This window comes from Mytilus californianus, unplaced genomic scaffold, assembly GCF_021869535.1.
Source record: "Mytilus californianus isolate M0D057914Y unplaced genomic scaffold, xbMytCali1.0.p SCAF_9, whole genome shotgun sequence".
Classification (NCBI taxonomy): domain Eukaryota; kingdom Metazoa; phylum Mollusca; class Bivalvia; order Mytilida; family Mytilidae; genus Mytilus; species Mytilus californianus.
The window spans coordinates 93,729,806-93,754,772 of record NW_026262745.1 but is presented as its reverse complement, the minus strand read 5'-3'; the positions used below and the strand labels follow the sequence as shown (position 1 = coordinate 93,754,772).

The 24,967-nt window shown below is 33.5% G+C and overlaps 1 protein-coding gene across 3 annotated transcripts in view; it reads right to left on the bottom strand.

Moving 5' to 3' along the window:
* The window catches only part of LOC127715421 (transcription initiation factor TFIID subunit 7-like), a 41,237-nt gene extending 18,918 nt beyond the window's left edge, over nt 1-22,319 (bottom strand). For all 3 annotated transcript variants that reach the window (XR_007988404.1, XR_007988405.1, XM_052221452.1), the window contains exons 1-7: nt 22,144-22,319; nt 16,932-17,063; nt 16,375-16,455; nt 13,199-13,295; nt 11,565-11,623; nt 4,906-5,086; nt 800-1,089 (exon numbers count right to left, since the gene is read on the bottom strand). Coding sequence is in view for 1 of the 3 variants with exons in the window: in XM_052221452.1 (XP_052077412.1) it covers nt 800-1,089; nt 4,906-5,086; nt 11,565-11,623; nt 13,199-13,295; nt 16,375-16,455; nt 16,932-17,063; nt 22,144-22,227 (924 nt within the window). In the remaining 2 variants the exon portion in view is untranslated. The remainder of the gene's footprint in view (nt 1-799; nt 1,090-4,905; nt 5,087-11,564; nt 11,624-13,198; nt 13,296-16,374; nt 16,456-16,931; nt 17,064-22,143) is intronic.
* Between the last annotated feature and the right edge of the window lie 2,648 nt (nt 22,320-24,967).

Here is a 24,967-nt window from a genome sequence, read left to right as displayed (position 1 = left end):
GGATTTAAAAACTGCAAAAATATTTGAGCATTACATAACCAGCTGATAATTTTTTACACAAACATTGTGGTGATGTAACTGATTAAAATCATTCCAGCCCTTTCACATATATAACAGTGGTCAGGGCTAGTAACATCTCAGGATTAGATCTCCTCATTATTGCAGAATATTCAATGAATATACATTTATCGTCTAATTGGATATATCGGGTAATGGGATATTTTTAGCTGGCATTTTGGGTATCCCATTTGCCGGAGTCTACTGTACTGACATGCTACAACTAAGTCACTGTCAAATTATTGACAAAATAAGAAGTCATTCAGAAGTCACTGAAAAATTCAAAGTATCATCGAACCTGAAGTATGTGTCTGACAGATCTGAAAAGTGCTCACATGTTACAACTCACAACTGTTAAGTTGCTACTCAAATATATTCCTTTTGTTTCGAAGTACCTGATAACTGTGTGATAAAAAACTTTTTTGAACAAACAAATTGAAGCATTGATAGACATAGTGATTTCAATACAAAGCCCCCCATCTAAAGTGCGGATATAATTTCATTAGAATGTGTGTGCATGGGAAGATACTTTTTATAACTACAACCACCCCAAAAAAAAAAAAAAAATCTATAGACTCCTTTAAATTCTTTTTAAAGAGAATTTAAAAATGTTACTTTACTATTTCTCATAAAACAGAACATTAAGGACTTGATAAAATACAACAAACACATTGGAAAATAACAGAAAAATAAAAGGAAACTGAGGCTAATACAAAATAAGTGAAGCAAAGATAATTCATACCTTTAACATGGGATTTTCTAATGTTGCCACTCTGTCTTCTTGTGACTGTCTACGTCTCCTGATCTCCTCAACCTGTCTTTTTAGCTCAGTCAATTTACCGGCTAACTCTGCTGATTCTGTATCATTGTTCATGCCATCCTGACTCTCAGAATTAGCCATGTCAAGACTCGCATACGATGTCTGTCGAGGGATAAAGGAACTGCTTCGAGACATCTCATCTTCTCCACTATCCATGATGTTCACATCTTTTTCATCGTCTTCATCTGAACTGCTTAATTCTCCAAATATAGCTAAAAAAAATGAAATTTACATTGTACATACATATTTTGAAAATTTTATGATAAATTGAGAAACAGAACTGTTATCAATTTTTTAAATCTTCTTAAAAACTTGGTTTGCAATTAAAAATAAATATACATGATATAAAAGGCCCTCTACTTGTAGATATGCATACCTCCTTATCTTTTTATTGTACATAAATCAGGACAACAGGTTTCTCATTTGAATGTTTTTGCATAGATCTGCCATCTCATGGTCTTTAATAGCTGACTATGCAGTATGGGTTTTGCACATAGTTGAAGGCTGTGCAGTGACTTATAGTTGTTAAATTCTATGTCATTTGGTCTCTGGTGGAGAATTATCTCATTGGCAATCATACAACATCTTATTTTTATACTGTAAGTATTTTTGTCAACAATTGTATCATATATAGTTGTCTTCATTAGAATTAATATTCACCATAACCAATTTTAGACTTACAGTCATACTAAAACTCTGTACAGTGGTTTATTAGTACTTACCATAATCTAGACTAGTGGTTGTATCAGATCTGTGTATCTGTGATTTGTCAATACTTACCATAATCTAGACTAGTGGTTGTATCAGATCTGTGTATCTGTGATTTGTCAATACTTACCATAATCTAGACTAGTGGTTGTATCAGATCTGTGTATCTGTGATTTGTCAATACTTACCATAATCTAGACTAGTGGTTGTATCAGATCTGTGTATCTGTGATTTGTCAATACTTACCATAATCTAGACTAGTGGTTGTATCAGACCTGTATATCTGTGATTTGTCAATACTTACCATAATCTAGACTAGTGGTTGTATCAGATCTGTGTATCTGTGATTTGTCAATACTTACCATAATCTAGACTAGTGGCTGTATCAGACCTGTGTATCTGTGATTTGTCAATACTTACCATAATCTAGACTAGTGGTTGTATCAGATCTGTGTATCTGTGATTTGTCAATACTTACCATAATCTAGACTAGTGGTTGTATCAGATCTGTGTATCTGTGATTTGTCAATACTTACCATAATCTAGACTAGTGGTTGTATCAGATCTGTGTATCTGTGATTTGTCAATACTTACCATAATCTAGACTAGTGGTTGTATCAGATCTGTGTATCTGTGATTTGTCAATACTTACCATAATCTAGACTAGTGGTTGTATCAGACCTGTATATCTGTGATTTGTCAATACTTACCATAATCTAAACTAGTGGTTGTATCAGATCTGCGTATCTGTGATTTGTCAATACTTACCATAATCTAGACTAGTGGTTGTATCAGACCTGTATATCTGTGATTTGTCAATACTTACCATAATCTAGACTAGTGGTTGTATCAGATCTGTGTATCTGTGATTTGTCAATACTTACCATAATCTAGACTAGTGGTTGTATCAGATCTGTGTATCTGTGATTTGTCAATACTTACCATAATCTAGACTAGTGGTTGTATCAGACTTGTATATCTGTGATTTGTCAATACTTACCATAATCTAGACTAGTGGTTGTATCAGATCTGTGTATCTGTGATTTGTCAATACTTACCATAATCTAGACTAGTGGTTGTATCAGACCTGTATATCTGTGATTTGTCAATACTTACCATAATCTAGACTAGTGGTTGTATCAGATCTGTGTATCTGTGATTTGTCAATACTTACCATAATCTAGACTAGTGGTTGTATCAGATCTGTGTATCTGTGATTTGTCAATACTTACCATAATCTAGACTAGTGGTTGTATCAGATCTGTGTATCTGTGATTTGTCAATACTTACCATAATCTAGACTAGTGGTTGTATCAGACCTGTATATCTGTGATTTGTCAATACTTACCATAATCTAGACTAGTGGTTGTATCAGATCTGTGTATCTGTGATTTGTCAATACTTACCATAATCTAGACTAGTGGTTGTATCAGATCTGTGTATCTGTGATTTGTCAATACTTACCATAATCTAGACTAGTGGTTGTATCAGACCTGTATATCTGTGATTTGTCAATACTTACCATAATCTAGACTAGTGGTTGTATCAGACCTGTATATCTGTGATTTGTCAATACTTACCATAATCTAGACTAGTGGTTGTATCAGACCTGTATATCTGTGATTTGTCAATACTTACCATAATCTAGACTAGTGGTTGTATCAGACCTGTATATCTGTGATTTGTCAATACTTACCATAATCTAGACTAGTGGTTGTATCAGATCTGCGTATCTGTGATTTGTCAATACTTACCATAATCTAGACTAGTGGTTGTATCAGACCTGTATATCTGTGATTTGTCAATACTTACCATAATCTAGACTAGTGGTTGTATCAGATCTGTGTATCTGTGATTTGTCAATACTTACCATAATCTAGACTAGTGGTTGTATCAGACTTGTATATCTGTGATTTGTCAATACTTACCATAATCTAGACTAGTGGTTGTATCAGATCTGTGTATCTGTGATTTGTCAATACTTACCATAATCTAGACTAGTGGTTGTATCAGACCTGTATATCTGTGATTTGTCAATACTTACCATAATCTAGACTAGTGGTTGTATCAGACCTGTATATCTGTGATTTGTCAATACTTACCATAATCTAGACTAGTGGTTGTATCAGATCTGTGTATCTGTGATTTGTCAATACTTACCATAATCTAGACTAGTGGTTGTATCAGATCTGTGTATCTGTGATTTGTCAATACTTACCATAATCTAGACTAGTGGTTGTATCAGATCTGTGTATCTGTGATTTGTCAATACTTACCATAATCTAGACTAGTGGTTGTATCAGATCTGTATATCTGTGATTTGTCAATACTTACCATAATCTAGACTAGTGGTTGTATCAGACCTGTGTATCTGTGATTTGTCAATACTTACCATAATCTAGACTAGTGGTTGTATCAGATCTGTGTATCTGTGATTTGTCAATACTTACCATAATCTAGACTAGTGGTTGTATCAGATCTGTGTATCTGTGATTTGTCAATACTTACCATAATCTAGACTAGTGGTTGTATCAGATCTGTGTATCTGTGATTTGTCAATACTTACCATAATCTAGACTAGTGGTTGTATCAGACCTGTATATCTGTGATTTGTCAATACTTACCATAATCTAGACTAGTGGTTGTATCAGACCTGTATATCTGTGATTTGTCAATACTTACCATAATCTAGACTAGTGGTTGTATCAGATCTGTGTATCTGTGATTTGTCAATACTTACCATAATCTAGACTAGTGGCTGATACAGATCTGTGTATCTGTGATTTGTCAATACTTACCATAATCTAGACTAGTGGTTGTATCAGACCTGTATATCTGTGATTTGTCAATACTTACCATAATCTAGACTAGTGGTTGTATCAGACCTGTGTATCTGTGATTTGTCAATACTTACCATAATCTAGACTAGTGGTTGTATCAGACCTGTATATCTGTGATTTGTCAATACTTACCATAATCTAGACTAGTGGTTGTATCAGATCTGTGTATCTGTGATTTGTCAATACTTACCATAATCTAGACTAGTGGTTGTATCAGACCTGTATATCTGTGATTTGTCAATACTTACCATAATCTAGACTAGTGGTTGTATCAGATCTGTGTATCTGTGATTTGTCAATACTTACCATAATCTAGACTAGTGGTTGTATCAGATCTGTGTATCTGTGATTTGTCAATACTTACCATAATCTAGACTAGTGGTTGTATCAGATCTGTGTATCTGTGATTTGTCAATACTTACCATAATCTAGACTAGAAGTTGTATCAGATCTGTGTATCTGTGATTTGTCAATACTTACCATAATCTAGACTAGTGGTTGTATCAGATCTGTGTATCAGCGGTTTGTCACTTCCTCCTTTTGTCTGACTTGATGATGCTTTATCTTCCTCGGTGATTAACTCCCATTTAACATCAATAGCCTCGGCATCCTGTCTAAACAGTCGCTTTACTTCTTTTTCAATGTCCGGTTGTTCCATGTACTGCAAAAGTAACAAATATAAAATTGCCAAAGAAACAAAAAAATTGAGGTTTTTACCCCAAATATCTTTTTATTCATATACTGTAAATTCAAAAATTATTGGAAGGTTTTTATTTAATATTTGAATAATGTGACTGTGTGCGTATTACAATAATAAGAACTCTATTCTGATATCTGACACATATATCCGTATTTTTGTTAGACAATAATGTTATGGTCCATAAGAAATATAAAAGATGGAGTGGTGCTCATTGTCCAGTGACAAAAATTTAATGCATAATATATCTATTTTTGATGAGATAGTAAACAAGGAAACATAGTAACAAACTAGTAACATTATCCTGCCTCGGAATCAACAATGCAGCTTGCTTGCGGGAGAAGCAGCATATACAATTTTCATGTCTTTGATGTAACATTTTTATGTCACTGTGTTCTAAATTTTCAACTGACAATATACTGTACGTTTGTATTTTAAAAAAGATCAATTTTCTATGAATTACATTTAATTTGCACTTTTTTTATTTTTTGCCTTAACCTTTTGCATGTTAGATGACTTAAATGTGTTAACTTTATAGCTGTTTACTTTCTGAAGATGATCTCTTACTAAACTTACCAATATCCCTGAAAAAATCAACCTCAAGTACAAGCTAATTCAAAAAAGATTTAATAAATAGCTTCGCTGAGCGCAGCTGGATACGACCGCAGATGTCCAACCCTGAAAAGTTGGGCCAAAATGGACACAATATTCACGCTTGATACAGGTCTGAATTTGGATTGTAACTAAATTTTTGTCACATAATAGGTTTCTGACACAGAATAACTGTAGTCAAAGAACTTCAAATTGGTTATATGATTTGAATTTATATTCAATTTATTGCTTTTGTGCAATACACTATGCTGTTGCGAATTGACACCCCCCCCCCTCCTACCAAAAAAAAATTTATTTTACCCCAGTTTTTTGCTTTTGTGCAATACACTATGCTGTTGAATATTAACCCCTCCAAAAAAATATTTTAAAATTTTCTTTTAATTTCTGAAATCTGAAATGAGAAAAATTGCCCCCCCCCCTCCAATTTTTTTCACCTCCCCACTTTCCCTTATTCCCCCTAAAAATTCTTTCCCTCAAGATATGGTCAGTATCTCAATTCAAATTTCTAATGCAGTTTGCAACCAAAATTACCAATTTAAATACATCATAAAAGTTTTAAAATATAAAATGACATACATAGTCATGGCTAAAATTAATATTAACAAGAAATGATTGTAACAGGATGCTGTTACGAAGTCTCCCAAACGAAGCTCCCATAATTCGTAATTCCCAGTTGCCTGACATTGGACAAAGTCCAGTGAAAATTGGTTTGGTCCAGTAAAGTTAATGCATTAGTGATGCCTGGGGACTAACCCTGTATATCATTCAAATCATCTTGGCATGACAAACCAGAATATATATGGTTTAGGGGTGGGGATCTCGACCATTTACAAGATACTAGAACATTGGGGGTGGGGGGAACCCCTGGGGACTGACCCTATACATCATTCAAATGTTCGAGAAACGACGAACAGGAATATATATGGTCTAGGGGTGGGGATCTCGACCATTTACAAGATATTAGAACATTGGGGGTGGGGGGAACTCAGTGGGGACTGACCGTATACGTCATTCAAATGTTCGAGACATGATGAACAGGAATATATATGGTTTAGGGGTGGGGATCTCGACCATTTGCAAGATATTAGAACTTTCTCAAATGGCAGGAGGTCGGGATGACCCCTGGGGACTAACCCTGTATATCATTCAAACCATCTTGGTATGACAAACCAGAATATATATGGTTTAGGGGTAGGGATCTTGACCACTTACAAGATATTAGAACTTTCTTAAATAGCAGGGGGTGGGGTGACCCCTGGGGACTAACCCTGTATATCATTCAAACCATCTTGGTATGACAAACCAGAATATATGGTTTAGGGGTGGGGATCTTGACCACTTACAAGATATTAGAACTTTCTTAAATAGAAGGGGCTGGGGGTGACCCCTGGGGACTAACCCTGTACATGTATTTCATTTCATGTGCTTTATCATGACAAACCAGAATATATATGGTTTAGGGGTGGGGATCTTGACCACTTACAAGATATTAGAACTTTCTTAAATGGCAGGGGGTGGGGGTGACCCCTAGGGACTAACCCTGTATTTCATTTGATGTGCTTTATCATGACAAACCAGAATATATATGGTTAAGGGGTGGGGATCTCGACCATTTACAAGATATTAGAACTTTCTCAAATGGCAGGGGGTCGGGATGACCCCTGGTGACTAACCCTGTATATCATTCAAACCATCATAGAATGACAAACCAGAATATATATGGTTTAGGGGTGGGGATCTTAACCACTTACATTAGAACTTTCTTGAATGGCTGGGGGTGGGGGTGACCCTCAGGACTAACCCTGTATTTCATTTGATGTGCTTTATCATGACAAAGCAGAATATATATGGTTTAGGGGTGGGGATCTCGACCATTTACAAGATATTAGAACTTTCTCAAATGGCAGGGGGTCGGGATGACCCCTGGGGACTAACCCTGTATATCATTCAAACCATCTTAGCATGACAAACCAGAATATATATGGTTTAGGGGTGGGGATCTCGACCATTTACAAGATATTAGAACTTTCTCAAATGGCAGGGGGTTAGGATGACCCCTGGGGACTAACCCTGTATATCATTCAAACCATCTTAGCATGACAAACCAGAATATATATGGTTTAGGGGTGGGGATCTCGACCATTTACAAGATATTAGAACTTTCTCAAATGGCAAGGGGTCGGGATGACCCCTAGGGACTAACCCTGTATATCATTCAAACCATCTTAGCATGACAAACCAGAATATATATGGTTTAGGGGTGGGGATCTTGACCACTTACAAGATATTAGAACTTTCTTAAATGGCATGGGGGTGGGGGTGACCCCTGGGGACTAACCCTGTATTTCATTTCATGTGCTTTATCATGACAAACCAGAATATATATGGTTTAGGGGTGGGGATCTCGACCATTTACAAGATATTAGAACTTTCTCAAATGGCAGGGGGTCGGGATGACCCCTAGGGACTAACCCTGTATATCATTCAAACCATCTTAGCATGACAAACCAGAATATATATGGTTTAGGGGTGGGGATCTTGACCACTTACAAGGTATTAGAACTTTCTTAAATGGCAGGGGGTGGGGATGACCCCTGGGGACTAACCCTGTATTTCATTTAATGGGTTTTATCATTTAGAACATTTTCAATTAAAAAGATTGTGTCTATCACAAACGGTTTTCAATTTATAATCATTTGAAAATTTAAAAAAATAAAATCCCATAGGGTTCTATAGTAAAACCCTCTTTTCTTTTTGCCCCTCAAAGTATCCCTTTATAAACCCCATTGCACAAACAAAACCCTGATTGCACCACTAGACATGTTAGTCTAACATATTGTGAAACCCTAAGTTAATCTGACAAGCGGTTTTGGAGAACGGGTGCGGACAAGTTCAAATTTAAAAGCGGCGGAAGAGGAAGAGGAAGAGGAAGAGGAAGAAGAATAATAATAATAATAAGAACTGAGCAAAAACAATAAGTCTTCCCAAACTTCGTTTGGGAGACTTAATTAATAGTAACTGCTAAAAATAAATTGACAGCTAATCACCTCAAGATAATCATCATTTCTTAATACATAATTTACAAGCAGTGTAAGGGAGGTAATCAAACAGTGTTCTTTAATTTGAATTGGATTACCTCCCTTACACTGCTTTTAAATTGTCTCAATTGTCCTTTAACCAGAAAAACCCTTGTTTTTCCCCTTTTTTTGCCCCTAATTACTAAATGGTTTGAGCCATAACCCCCCAAAGTCAATCCTAACCATCCCTTTGTTGCATGTAAGTTTGTGGTATAATTTCAGAGAGATTCATACACTTTAACACAAGTTATTGTCTGGAAACTACAAAAATGGTTATTTGGGCCCCTTTTTTGGCCCCTAATTCCTCAACAATTGAGACCATAACCCCCAAATTCAATCCCAACCTTCCTTTAGTGGTTATAAACCTTGTGCTAAAATTTTATTGATTTCTATTTACGTATACTAAAGTTATTATCCAGAAACCATCTGTCTTCTGATGACGACGACGACGACAACGTGATACCAATATACGACCAAAAATTTTTTAATTTTTACGGTCGTATAAAAAATTACTTGTTGGAACATTAAGAAGCTGTGTAACTTTATATGCATAATAATTTCCACACGCTTACTTAAACTTTAAATATTGTTGAGGTAATTTGAATGATGCCAATTCTATATGAATTCATAATTATTTACCTGTTTTGAAAATTGTATATTTCATAACAATTTCTTATTTGATATTTCTTATGTGTGTGTTTGTTTTATTATTTTGTAATTGTTTGTTTGTTATATTTCAATGCATTTCATGAGGGCCTCAGGGAAGATTAGTGTTAAAGCTAACTGTGTAACCCTCTTTAAATAAAAAATTATTATTATTATATTATTATTATTATTATTATTATTATTATTAAATATACAATCAAAGTGTAAAAATGTATGAACCAAAATGAAAATCTTTACCTAAATCACTCAAGCCTTTAATGTAGATCATAAAGGCATAAATAGTACTATACATATCAGTGTTCCCGCCTGCCCTAAATAGAAGGGCGGCCCGCCCTTGGTGCCCTTACCCCTGCCCTTCTGCCGTCCAAAGCAAAAGAATGCACCCCTCTGCCTTTTCAAAAAAATAAAATTTCCAAATGTCATGCCTATCGGCGTTTCCGGTAAAATTGTTACCTGATTGTGTAACACTAATTAACTGACAATGGGATTAAATTAAATACCTAATTAATGCCTTTGGCAGTTTTATCACCTTTGTTAATGATTGTTTACTGCTAATTAGTGGATTTAAGATAATTGAACAAATACTAGATATTTAATTCAGAATTAAATGTCCACATGTTATCCATTTGTAATGTGTATGTACAGCATGTACACCTGAAAAAATTTATTTCAGTAGGCATAACATAAAAAATAAAATCTAAAACAATTTTAAAGGCATACACAGTTTTGAGTAAATTGGTAAAACTGTTTTGTTTCATAACCATGAGTATGAAATTTAAAGAAGAATCAAAGAAATTTGTACTTTGAACATAACAAGATTGCACCACTTCCTGTTTTACTTCTTGTATTTTATAATCCTCCTTTTATAGGAGCACTCCACAAATGCTTTTATTTTTAACAATGATGGAGAAAAAGTAACTGTTTATACCTTCTGCAATATATGCAATATATTATTGCATCAATATAATATGATCATCTCCTGTCTCACCTGTTATATTTTTAAAACTCCTTACTTAGGAGCACTTTGGTGTGCACTTAAAAATACTTTTTTGTAACAATTGAAATGATAATAAATAACTTTAATAACAATATACTATAGGGGGATTGATCAAGCAATTTAAATGTAGATAATTTAATTGATTAAACATTCAATTTTGCATGTATAACTCCATCTTTCAAAACTACTTGTTTATTTTTATAGACTGGTATAAGTTATAAAACATTGAAATTTCTGATGATTATTTTCCTTACCAAATGTACAAGTTTGTTTAGATTAACATCAAAATGATATGCTTTGCTTCATGGTATGATAATTTGATAAAATTCTTACTGGAACCAACATCAAGAACACATTAATTTCTGAATATGGTTTAAATACAACTAATGTTCTCCAGCTGAGCCTAACAATATTCAAGGTAATTTATACACTGTCCAACAGTGCCCTTATAATCTGGGTTATTACGCTAAAGTGCCCTTTCAGACAACTAGCACCCTTCTGCCCTGAGATTCAAGCTGGAACACTGCATATTTTAAACTGATGTACTATCCAAAATAAGAGTAAAATGGATATATCAATGATATATTATTAAAGGTTTCTGGGAAATGACTAAGAGTCAACACAAAAGGCTTTAAAACAGTTGTGCCATTTAAGAAATATCAATGTCAAAAAATTTATGTTAAGGATGTTTGCTCCCCTGTTTAAAAAAACAAGCTTTTTAAAAGACTGTTTTAAATTGATAGTATATTAATAAGGGAACTTAAAAAGCAGAAAAAAAAATGATAGGTCTGTGTCCTTGTTTTTGAGATGTAATCATTGAAAATTTGGCAGGAAATGATTCTCTCTAGAGTTTTCCTACATCTAACATTGGCACCTTTTTTCTTTCAAAAACTATGAAAAAGTAACAAGGATTTTATAAGATTTTCAAAAATCAAGTTTTAAACTATATGTAATAAAATTATGGAAAAAAAAGTAGGTGTTAGCGGGCAAAAATTTTATTGGCACTACATGGATAAAACTAGAGGATTCAGAATATCTGACGATAAGTAAAAAAACAAGAGTAGTGAACTTCCTTAATATTTCCCATTACCTTTTTCTTTAACGTTTTCCTGAATCTTCTTTTCTTCACGTTTTTCAAAGGTGGAGTAACTGAAAAGAAGAAAGTTGAATCAATATGAACTTTCAAAGTACATGTAAAGTTGAACTAATTGTAATGATGTTCTATTAAAACTAAAAATTGAAAGGTTATAATCGAGAGCTCCCAAATTAAAGGACTTTTGGTGAACAATCTCTTTGGTGAACAATCTCATTTTACTTGACCTTATATATGGCGTCCTCAAAATCAAAAGGTGTTTTTCTATTAAACATATTAAATGACTTATATTCAAGTAAGGATGTAATCTTCTCCTTACAAGTGACTATTATCCAAGAAAGGTTACAATCCCATATAGTATTTGAATTAGATTCCAGAAACCACTTTCCTGCACAAATTTGGCATATTTTTAGTAACGATGACCTTGTCCTTGAACATAGTGACCCCAAAATCGTTAAGGATGTTCCTCTCAGTCTACATGTATCTGTTCTTATATTCAAGGAAGGCTGCAATTGGATTTCATGTATTTGGTTTAGAATCCCAAAGCCAAAATGACTGACAGACTGACAATTGTCAATAAAAAGACTTAGAGTGCATGATATGCCCTTATTGTGCATATTGAAATTGTTACAAGAATCAAATTGTATATTCTGAAGGCATTTAATCATATGTTCACCAATTCTAACAATTATGCAAAGTTTTCACTAAATTAATCAAAGCAAACTCAAGTCATTGTATAATATGTGAAAAACTTACTAAAATCTGACAATTAAAGTCCCATAACTCTGTAGCGACAAATTAGAAAATTGAAAAAAAATCAATAGGGTTTCCTTTCATCAATCTCACTATAATGTAAAGATTGGAGGAAATCAATCCAGGAATACTGGAGTAAATGCATGATTTGTGAATAATTGTCTTAAAACTATGGTCAAAGTTCCATAACTCTGAAAAGACAAATCCAAAAATGAAAAAAAAAAATAAAAAGGGAGCTTTCTTCCATCAATATAATGTTGTATTTCAGTTATATAAGAATTGGTTAACATGAATTTGAGTTATCATACAAAGAGTGTATGGACGGACAGATAGACAGACAGATGGACATTGGCATACCATAATATGTCCCGTCCAGTCTTTGATAGGCATATAAAGACTATTTACCGTTCTACTTAGTTGTGTGGGGATTAATTAACAAACAACAGTGTAATTTCATAATCAATCATGATTGGTTCCCAAATAAAACATCCTAACTCCAATCTATATTTGAAGGGCTCAAAAACCGCTACATGATAGTTGACTAGGACTGTTAGTTTTCCTATTAAAGGTCGGTTGATCTCTCTAGGCACTCCGGCTTCCTCCACCAATAAAAACTTACCACAATAGTGCCGAAAGTGGTGTTAAACACCAATCAATCAATCAAAGAATCAGAACTATCATGTCTTTGATATTCCTCTTAAATTTCAAATTTTCAAGTCTTTAATTTGACCCTGCTTTGAACCAATGACCGTAAGCAAGTGCAAGCCTTAGACTGCCATTATAAACATTTTTTGTACTTTTTTGTACTGCAAATTCATTTTAATTTTTTAGTGTCTACATCCTAACGCTACCTTTTGGATTACAGATTTAACACTTACTTCCATGAATATATTGGTACTTTTTATCTTTGTCTTTTTTCTTTGGACTATCATTTTCATCTGACATCGGTTCTTCATCATTTGTGCATAACAACATCTGAAAATCAAATTATAATGTTTTGCCATTGGTATCCTTAAAATCATATAGAATATATATATATATATATATGTCAGTACACATAGGCAGACATACATATATATATATAAATTTACAGTGATTGTATGATTGTATACCATTAAAAATACTTTGTGTATTGTGTTTAAGATGTCCTTGTTTAATTCCTACGAGAAGTTAACACCTCCTGAAACGAAAGCTGATTTTTTTATCAGCTATAGTTAGAGGAGGGGATAAGGCGTCTGCGCAATGCTAGGCGGTGTTGTCATAGAAGTATGAAGTGAAAAGTGAAAAGTACAGGTTCCAGCCCCAGTCGTGGAGGAAGTAAAGAATCAGATCTACTCTAACATAGTTAGGTTGATTTTCTAAACACTTTATATATATATATATATGTAACACTCCAAAACGTGTCCATCCCCCCAAACGTGTCTATTTCGCCAAAACGTGTCCTTAAAATCCCAAATCGCCCATTCATGTCCAATTTCACATCCCCAAACGTGTCCAATAATTGTTATTCGCCAAAACGTGTCCACTTTAAGACGCCTGAACGTCTCAAAACTTTTAGCGCTATTATGTTCTCAGTGAGTTAATAACCTCTACGGCAATTAATTTGTCGGGGACACGATTTAAGATGTCGGGTTTCGCTTAGATCCTATAAAAAGATTAATGCTGTATTCAAAAGACATAAATGCTGAAGTATTTTGGCACAATTACTGGAGATTAAACTAGAGGCTCTCAAGAGCCTGTGTTGCTCACCTGTATTTACTGATGCTTTGGAAATCATGTAAAATAAGGTTAAAATCATAATTAATAGTATTAGATATTAGATATTATAATGATATCAAAGATAATAAAAAACTGCAAAATTTTTGTAAAATTACTAACTCAGGGGCAGCAACCCAACAACAGGTTGTCGAATTCGTCTGAAAATTTCAGGGCAGATAAATCTAAATCTGATGAACATTTTTGCCACCTGTCAGATTTGCTCTAAATGCTTTAGTTTCAGAGATATAAACCAAAAACTGCATTTTACCCCTATGTTCTATCTTTAACCAAGTTGGCCATGATGGTTGGAAGGCGGGGTCATCGGACAAATGTTTTAAACTAGATACCCTAATAATGATTATGGCCAAGTATGGTTAAATTTGTCTCAGTAGTTTCAGAAAAGAAGATTTTTGTAAAAGATTACAAAAATTAACGAAAAATTGTTAAAAATTGACTATTAAGGGCAATAACTCCTAAAGGGGTCGACTGACAATTTTGGTCATGACAACTTATTTGTAGATCTTACTTTGCTGAACATTATTGCTGTTTACAGTTTATCTCTATCTATAATAATATTCAAGATAATAACCAAAAACTGCAAAATTTCCTTAAAATTACCAATTCAGGGGCAGCAACCCAACAACAGGTTGTCAGATTTGTCTGAAAATTTCAGAGCAGATAGATCTTGACCTGATAATCAGTTTTACCCACGTCAGATTTACTCTAAATGCTTTGGTTTCAGAAATATAAGCCAAAATCTACATCTTGGTTGGTTGGCCGGGTCATCGGACACATTTCTAAACTAGATACCCTAATGATGATTGTGGCCAAGTTTGGTTAAATTTGGCCCAGTGGTTTCAGAGGAGAAGATTTTTGTCAAAAGCTAACAACGACAGACGACGACGAAGACAATGACGACGGACGCCAAGTGATGAGAAATGCTCACTTGGCCCTTAGGGCCAGGAGAGATAAAAAGGAACAGAGTTTAAAGAAGAAAATTCTAAATTTGTTAGCAATAGTTTGTTCAACGTCGGCTGTTTATATTAGTATAATTGCAAGTTTGATTTGCAACATATGAATTTACTCTTCATTGTTGATTGCTTATAGTCCAGTTACAAATATTTCATGCATATTCAGAACGACAACATAAATAAATACAAAAGGTAGATCTATCTCTTCCTACACGTGGACATGACTGCGTACTTTTACATCCCACAGAGTTAAATGGACACCCAACTTTGGCAAGGATTTAACTGTCGGTTGGAAGAAAACCTAATTAACCATGTTTCTATTCTTCATTCACGCTTGGAGGTAGGACAATAGATGAAAGAGTAAATTAAAAGGAATATACGTCAATAGAAGAACAATAACCAAAATTTGCCATTAAACAAAATTATAAATTTTAATATTGGTGGACATGTAATTGTTACTTGAAGGTCAAAATTTAATCAATTAAATTGGCACTTGAAAATATGGACAAGATTGAGCGTTCATAAAAGGAAACGTTTAGACTTGATATGGACACGTTTGGGGGAATGGACATGTTTGTGCATTCATAAAACTGACACGTTTCGGCACCCTTTTGCAACTAGACATGTTTTGAATTCAGCGACGTCATATGGAAACGTTTGGGAGAATTGGACACATTTGGGGGGGATGGACACGTTTCTGAGTGTTACATATATATATAAAACAGATGGTGCACACTACCATTTATATCTTTATACAAATGTTGTTCTATTTAATTACAGTTAAAAACAACATAAATTAAGATGGGGTTCAAAGTCAGGTTTCTCAATCTTTAGTTTTATGTGTAGTATTTTATGGACTGTAGCTTGTTTATCTTTTTTCTCTTGGCCGTGGATTTGTCTGTCTTTTTTCATTTAATGGTTTATGATTACTCCTACTGTATATCACTCCTTTTTTTTTGAACAGATGTGACATATATGGAAAAAGTGAAATTATTTACAAATCTTAAGGATTTAAGGGGAAGGTCACTTCTTTTTAGGGTGCACTTTCTCAGGGCCTTATGTAGGATTTTAGAGAGGTAAAAAAACTCATTTAAGATAACAGACATGCATTTTGTGTACAAAAAAACTCTACAGTGATACTTGAATCAAAAAAAGTTTAAAGACCCAAATCAAGTACCAAGAAGTTAATTAAAGAAGCGAGCAGGAAAAAGGGAGAAAGTGGATTTTGATTATCCTATCTGTTTCATAATGTGATATATAATACATAATAACATAATGTCATAATGCATATGAAAACATATATATATTAACTCTAATATCTATACCTGACATAAATCTGCAGTTTTATAAGCTGTTTTGTTATCAATGGTTTTATAAGATTCTATTACACAAGGCAAATCCATCAGCTAAAATAGAAAATAATTAATACATTTTGATGCTGTAAATTCAGAAATTTTTTCAATGTTTTCAGTATTGTGAAAAAAAGTTGAAGGATTAGTATGACATGTATGATTAGAATCCCATTATCTAAAATTTTGCATTTTAAATTTTTATAACATACAATAATGTGACAAGGTAAAAATTTCATCATATGAATGTCTCTACACAACGGGAGTCGGCAAAATACTTGTACACAGTTCCTGGGCCTGTCAACTATGCATTACAACGTGATATATAACAGTAAGGGTGCAAATCATAACAGTTACCAGGGTACTTTAAAAATAAAATTCAAATCAATATTTGTCTTTTCAGATAGCTGGAAAAGGTGATCATAAAAGTTACCAAAGGCTTGTACCTTTCACCTTTTCCAAGGACAAAACGTCCAAGAAATCTTTGGGATAATTTTAGTTATAATGATGTTCAGCCCCTTTTAAAGTCTTACCTTTGCATGAAATATATCTGTTCCATATCTAACGGCACCATGTCTATGGTCCTGGTTCAGTTCTATACTTATTCTATCTTTAAGTGTCATGGACCCTGATTGAACCTCTCTTCGTAAGGCCATAGCAGATCCCTAAAATTAAACAATAAAACAGTCTATATATACAAGGTATGTGACCCTCAGCAGCTCCGGACCTCTAACATATCTAACAAAGAGTTGCGACATAAGCCCATGATACGCCCGTTGCTTTTTCAACAAATAAAGATCCATAACTCCTCAATGTCTGATTGTCATATCAGAAATTTAAAAAAAAACTAAAGGGAGATTATTTTAATAGATTTAAACCAGTCACCAAAGTTTCTTGAAAACTGCTCAAACCGTTTTTAAGTTATTGTCCGAAAACAGGAAAATCCCCCATTTCTTATGAATCAAGTCCCAATACTCATGATACTCCGAAATGTAAAAACAGAAATTTTAAAAAATCAAAAGGGAACTTATGTCAATATACATGCATATAAACAATTCACCAAAGTTTCATGAAAATTGTTCAAAGCATTTTTGAGTTAAAGTTGGAAAACTGGAAAATCCCCCATTTTTTTATGAAAAAAGTCCCATAACTCTGAAACGTAAAATCTATACTGTGGATTCTAATCTTCGTGGATTTTGTGGGTACAGGTGAACCAGGAAATTAAATGTTCAATGAATGACAAATTTTCTATAGGCTTGTATGCAGACTTAGGTAAAAACCACGAATTTAAATATCCACGAACATTTAAGTTTTCCTTAATCCACAAAAATGGGTACCCACGAAAATAAATGAATCCACAGTAATTTATAAAAAATTGAAAGGGAGCTTTTTATAATGTCCATAGATATAAACAATTCACCAAAGTTTTATGAAAATTGGTTAAAGCATTTTTGAGTTATTGTTCGACATGTTGACAGCGGACGGACGGGCAGACAGACAACTGTATACCATAATGCCTCCTGTAAACAGTCGTATCAAAAAGGGAGGTGAAAGATACCAAAGGGACATTCAAACTCATTAGTCGTAATAAACTGACAACGCAATGGCAAAAATAAAAGAATACAGAAATTGAAGACCCAAGCCACCCTCCCCAACCCCATAAATGTCCTAAAGTCAGAATTATGTAGAAAAATCATGACTGAGTAGGTATTTCAATACTAGGAAAAATTTTAATTGAGTTATCTTTCTTGTTTTTGGTGTACTCCTACTCTTCAGAGGATTATAAACAATAGAAGCACATTCAATTAATGGCCGTCCGTTTTTTTTTCTATATCAAAAGCGAGGGCAGACAAAGACAAAAAAATTCGTAAGGGTTCCGCGGAACCCAGTGTCTCGCCTACTTTTTGCTGTTAATCACAGGCTCAACAAAAATGAGGAAAAAAATTAATAAAAATATTCCTCTCTATACTATCTTTTGATTGTAAGTAGCTTCTGTCCAAGTTTGGTAAAAATCCAGGATAGTATATGAATCTTATAAATGTTTTAAAAACTTCAACTGCAGACTGTATGTAATGTTAACTGGAAGAAAAACTAAGTCCATTTATAAGTAAAATACGGTAAAAATGGAGCAAAATTTCTTTCTAGATACTAGCTTTTAATCATAAACAAGCTTCTGTCCAAGTTTGGTACAAATCCAGGATAGTTTAAGAAAGTTGTTAAAATTTTAAAAACTTTAACCACAGAGTGAATGTAATGTTAACTGGCAGAAAAACTAAGTCCATTTATAAGTAAAAAACGGAAAAAATGGAATTTTTTTTTTACAAAATTTAATTCTGGATACTATCTTATGATCATAAACAAGCTTCTTTCCAAGTTTGGTAGAAATCCAGGATAGTTTAAGAAAGTTATTAAAATTTCAAAAACTTTAACCACAGAGTGAATGTAATGTTTCCTGGCAGAAAAACTAAGTCCATTTATAAGTAAAATACGGAAAAAATGGAATTTTTTTTTAACAAAATTTACTTTTGAATATTATCTTATGATCATAAACAAGCTTCTGTCCAAGTTTGGTAGAAATCCAGGATAGTTTAAGAAAGTTATTAAAATTTCAAAAACTTTAACCACAGAGTGAATATTTGTGGACGCCGCCGACGACGACGACGCCGACGGAATGTAGGATCGCTATGTCTCGCTTTTTCGACAAAAGTCGAAGGCTCGACAAAAACATCTGAATTTAACATTTTTAACAGAATTCAAGAAATACGATGTTTGAATAAGTTCATTTCGGTTTTTGTCTTTTTGTCAAAAATATTTTCATCATGAAACTACTGTAAAAATGTGGTTTGAACAATTTCATACAAAATGACGAAATAGCGACTGACCGATTCTATTTGTATGAATTAATTTTGATGTTCATTAAATATAATGACCATCCGATAAGCGGATTACCTGTAACAACAAATTATCATAATATGACACCTGCTGTACTGGTTGATTAGCTTGGGGTAGTGAACTTGTCATAAACTTGTCACCAGGGATAAATTTTATACAATTTATTTTTTTTACTTTTACAGATTTAAGTGACGAAATTGATAGAAATACTTTCCTCACTTTCGAATATCATTTCTTAAATGGCGAAAATGATGAGCGCTAGTAAAATCACTACTGAGCAACACGAAAACCTTCAAAAAATGGGGGTGATCTCAGGTGCTCTGGGAGGGTACTACCTTAGGCAGATCCTGCTCCGCATATGGCACCTGTCATGTTGCTCATTTAAGTACAAACCCGGTGAGTAGTCCAATTCAAAAATGAAGTTTTTTATATACCAAAAAAGATATGATAGTAATTCAAAAAGTGAAGCAGATTGTTGTTTTTATCTATATATATTATATATATATAAGTCTCTGTTTTTATCATAATAATAATAATGATCCCTCTGATATTTGTTTATTGTTAATTATCATTTCTTTGATATATCTAACGTATAATTATGCTTTTGTCAAGTAATTGTTGAGATTATATCAAACAAGATATTTGGTATGATTGGCGATGAAACAACTTAATACAAGTTCAATCACAACAGACTGCACAATATCAAACGTAAATACATGTATTTCAAAAACATCAGATGTATAAATATTAGATGCAGTCATTGGTGTGTCCATTTCTCTCATACTCACGTTTGTTATGGACAAATTGTTTAGGCACTGGCTACCGTTACATGGAAATGTAACAATAATAAAATAATTATTGTTACATTGGAGACTAATTGCCGGAATACAGGGTTGAGTAAGGAACTGATTAATAACAAATGTAACAATAATATTTGTGTCTACGGTTACATTGTGTTATTGTTATATTTTAAGACTGCAATCTACGCTAGTTTTATTTAACTTAAACCTTCTATAGTTTTGTTGCTTTGTTCTTCAATATGTACAAGATAATAGTAATAATGATAATAATAATAATATTATTCAACAAATAGTGTTGAAATAGTTTGAAATATTAATTGTTTTGATGTTCTTAAAGATACTACTACAGTTTAGTAGTGCCAAAAATATAGTTCAATGGTTTGTTCTTAAGAACTTGGGCTGAAAAAATTGTTCACTTCTATGTATTTAACTGCACACCTACCCTTAATTTATTACTGTCTATATACTATGAACAATGGATGAAGTGATTCCCATTACCAAATTTGTTTTAGGTGAAAAAAACTTGGGATGCGTTTGAATTGAAACTAAATCATATCAACACTCAAATTTTAGTTACAAAAACGCAGTAAATTGATACATCAAAAGCAAAGTTTGCTAACAGTGAACTAAAATACTGTGAACTGTAAATATCAAATTTTAATACATATTACTTGTCCCATAGTAAATTGCAGTGCATTAATGTAACAATAACGCAATGTAACCATAGACATAAATATTATTGTTACATTCATAATTAATCGGTTCCTTACCCAACCCTGCATTCCGGCAATTAGTCTCCAATGTAACAATAATTTTTATATTATTGTTACATTTCCATGTAACGGTAGCCAGTGCCAATTGTTTATTCATGTTTGTATTTCCAATTCTCTGTTATAATAAAAATATATTAAAAGCACCAAAGTCAAAGGGAAACGTTGTTTATGTCTTAATCATGCATGACATATTCTTGTTTCACAGCAGATGGAAAACAAATGTATCATGTGTATTAAATGTGGTAAGAATTATTTTTATCAAGGATATATAACTAAATTATCCCCGGCTTAGTATATTTCTAGGATTTTGATTGGTTAACCCACGTCGTTACAAAACCCATAGCCCCTGGGTGTTGCTAACCCATATACCCGGACGTTGCTACCCATTACAACGGGGAACATCACGCGCGTTTTCCTTAGTTCCATGGTTGTTCCTTGTGAAATATCGAATTCTGTAGATTATTCATGATGTCTGTAATTAAATATTTAATCCACTAACGATTTTATCTTATTATATCAATTATTTGCACTCATTTTAGTAAATGCATCACTATGCAGCCACATTGTCAATGAATGATACTACTGACCTAGCTATGCAAATGACCCACGTTGACGTCACACCGTTTATGAAGTAACTCTCACAACATTGCGCGCCAAATTCGACCCATTTCAGTTTCTCTGTCTCTAGTTTAAAAACGTCTTATATTTGTCTACCTGTAGGGTTCTACCAAAGGTAGTACCCTACACCCGTTAAAAATATGTCAAATTCCCAAATTTCAGTAAAAGATATTTAAAAAATGAAAAAAACGTTGCTTTCATGTTAAACTTTGTGGTCGAATTTCTCTAAAAATGGCCAGATTTAGACTAAGACCGGGGATAAATTCGTTATCTACGTTCATATCCGTAGATATGGATATTTTAACACCCTTCAGTACCCTGTACACCCTTCGGCTGCGCCTCAGGGTGTACTTGATACTTCAGGGTGTTAAAATATCCATATCTACGGATATGAACGTAGATAACTTATATTATATACGTCCTTGTTTTTACGAACTTCATCCCTTTACAAGTTACACCAGTCTTATATCAAAGCCCCACTAGGAACTACCACTCTGATGTAAGGGTATAATTGAGCCAAACACGGAATGTCCTTGTGGTCAATATTTTTTTAAAGGAATACTACTCATCAATAATAATAGTTCGACATACAAATCAAACAGATAAACATTAATAGTCATTATAAAAAAACGACCTACTACACAGTCAATATTGATAATTACCGGTGGAAGGCGTAAAATAAACTGCTGTTCTAAGTCATGCAGTGGTTCACCTCCTCCTTCTTTTTTCTTTGTCTTTGAGCTCATCTTTAGCAATGTTTATTGGTTTTTTTTTCTCGCTTTCACATTCACGAAAGACGGAAATCACATCATGCAAGTAAAGCACAAACCAATTTCCGAATCTCACCCAATATACGGAACGCCTAATCCGCTCTGTAAATAGAGTCCAAAAATCTTTCTTTTACTTTCCATATACATATAATACCATTTCATAAGTGTAACTAATTAAAAACACCAATGAAATTATGGGACAAAATACAAATAATCATACGTTCGGGATTTAAAAAAAGGGGGAGAGCTGAGATTTAAAACTGCATGAGATACGGTCCTAACTGATACTCATATACTGAAAGTGTCACAAACATGCTAATCAGAGGCGGATTTAGGGGGCAAGGGGCCCGCCCCCCCCCCCCTTTTTGTGGGAAAAATTTGGTTGATTATATAGGGAATCACTGAAGCATGACTGGAGCGGGCCCCCTCAGTCTTAGGCAGTTAGCCTGGGTCCCCTCTTATGAAAATTTCTGGATCCGCCACTGCTAATCACACTGGACATCATTACAAGAAAGAATACTTAAAAGTAGATTAAACATGTTCCATAGAATCACAGACAACAAAATTGCTTTATCATATATTGACATCCTAATAGAAAGCATCTAGCAAACGCCAGGTCTAATCACAAACATTCATACCGACATATTCGATGCAACAAAGACAGTTACAAATTTTCTTTCTTCTACCAAACTATAAAAGATTGGAACAAAAATACCAGAACCAATAGCCTGCAGCACCATAACTGAGAGTTTCAAGGAGAAACTCACCCGAGAGAAATGTTCCACTGAGATACTTACCCATACCACTGAGACATATTCTGTTTGGTATTAAATTAATATTAAGATCCATTTCGTTAGATCTGGTGATCAATTTATTTGGCAATCGCCAATGGCAGTCAGCAGGGTTTAAGAACAACAGTTGTTCGACCTGTTAGTCAAATGCGTTTTGTTAAAATAGACTTTTTCACTTTTTTTGGTCTTTTGGAAATTGTTGTTTGTGCTGTATTTAGACCCCTCTACCAAGAAATTTGTTTTACATGCACACGTATAAAAATTGCGGTTTTTATCCAACGCAATCATAGGTTTGAACGTTGTTTTCAATTTAGACTTTTATATATTTTTTCGTTTGGGCTTGTATTATATTTTCCTTCGGGTTTATATGATCCGTTCATCCTATTTCGACTCTTTAAAATTCAAGAGTCTATCCTAAATTGAGGTAAATTATATGGCCTTCCAAATACCGTTTCGATCCCTAACATCACTGAAGAGACATTAATTGTCGAAATCCGGATATGGTGTACAAATTTTTGCACCTCATTGTTGTGGTATACCATCTTTTCCACAAGTTTATTGTTTTCTGTTTGGTATTATATTAATATTAAGATCCATTTCGTTAGATCTGGTGATCAATTTATTTGGCAATCGCCAATGGCAGTCAGCAGGGTTTAAGAACATCAGTTGTTCGACCTGTTAGTCAAATGCGTTTTGTTAGAATAGACTTTTTCACTTTTTTTGGTCTTTTGGAAATTGTTGTTTGTGCTGTATTTAGACCCCTCTACCAAGAAATTTGTTTTACATGCACACGTATAAAAATTGCGGTTTATATCCAACGCAATCATAGATTTAAACGTTGTTTTCAATTTAGATTTTTATATATAATATATATATATATATGTCTCTGCCCATACCTACACGCATGATCCATGATTTGTTTTCATCTTATACAAATTAAAAACAAAAATTGAATATTGTACTTGCATACAAACGCAAATATAAAAAATGTAAAAATTGATATCAGAATAAGAAAAATAAATGTGTAATTATTAACCATAGTGTGAAACTAGGCATGCGCCAGAAAGTAATCATCAACCAGTTGGTGCTTTTCTTTAGAGGTTCGAAAGAACCGCTGTATCGCGAATCTGGATATATGTGCATCTTCAATAGTTGACATGTACACTCTCCAACATAGCACTCTGGTCAATCATTTTTGCTGTTTACATTTAACACATTCTACCTATCTATTCAAGTTTCGAAATAATTGGAAAAAAAATTAAAATCATTAAAAAAATGTTATTTAAGGTCAATAACTCATACATGTAGTAATGTGTTCGGTCATTTTAGCACTTTTATGATCTTTTATATGTTTTGTATTGTCGATAATGTTTTTGCTATTAACAGCTTCTGTCTAATTTAGTTTTCGAGACATAATAGTCAAATATCATTCAAATGGGCACTCAGTCATCACAAAAACAACGAACACATTAGTATATTAATATAATAGTATATTAGCATGATCGAGATACATATTATCAGTGACCGCTGTGGATAGTAAACTAGGAATTGGTATCAAATAGTAAATACACGTCAGTTCTAGTATTTTGTGTTACTATATTACAGAAAAACGCGAAAAAAATGAAGATAAAAAAAAAATAACGGGTTTTAGAAAAAAGGGGGAGGGCTAAAAAAATGTCTTCGATAATAGATGTTTGTTTTAATTCCCTCCTTTCAATAACTACTAATGTCCACTAGTCAAACGGAGTAATCAGCATTGTGGCATTATTAACTCATTGTGACTTCGTGTAATGGTTAATTTCAAAGTTTCATATTTGACCCGTATACCCTGTCAAACATGAGAAACCCCGTTGATAGTATGACGCAAAAATGTGATCACCTGATCTGTGAGCTATTTTTAAACCATCAATTCATACCTACGTCTG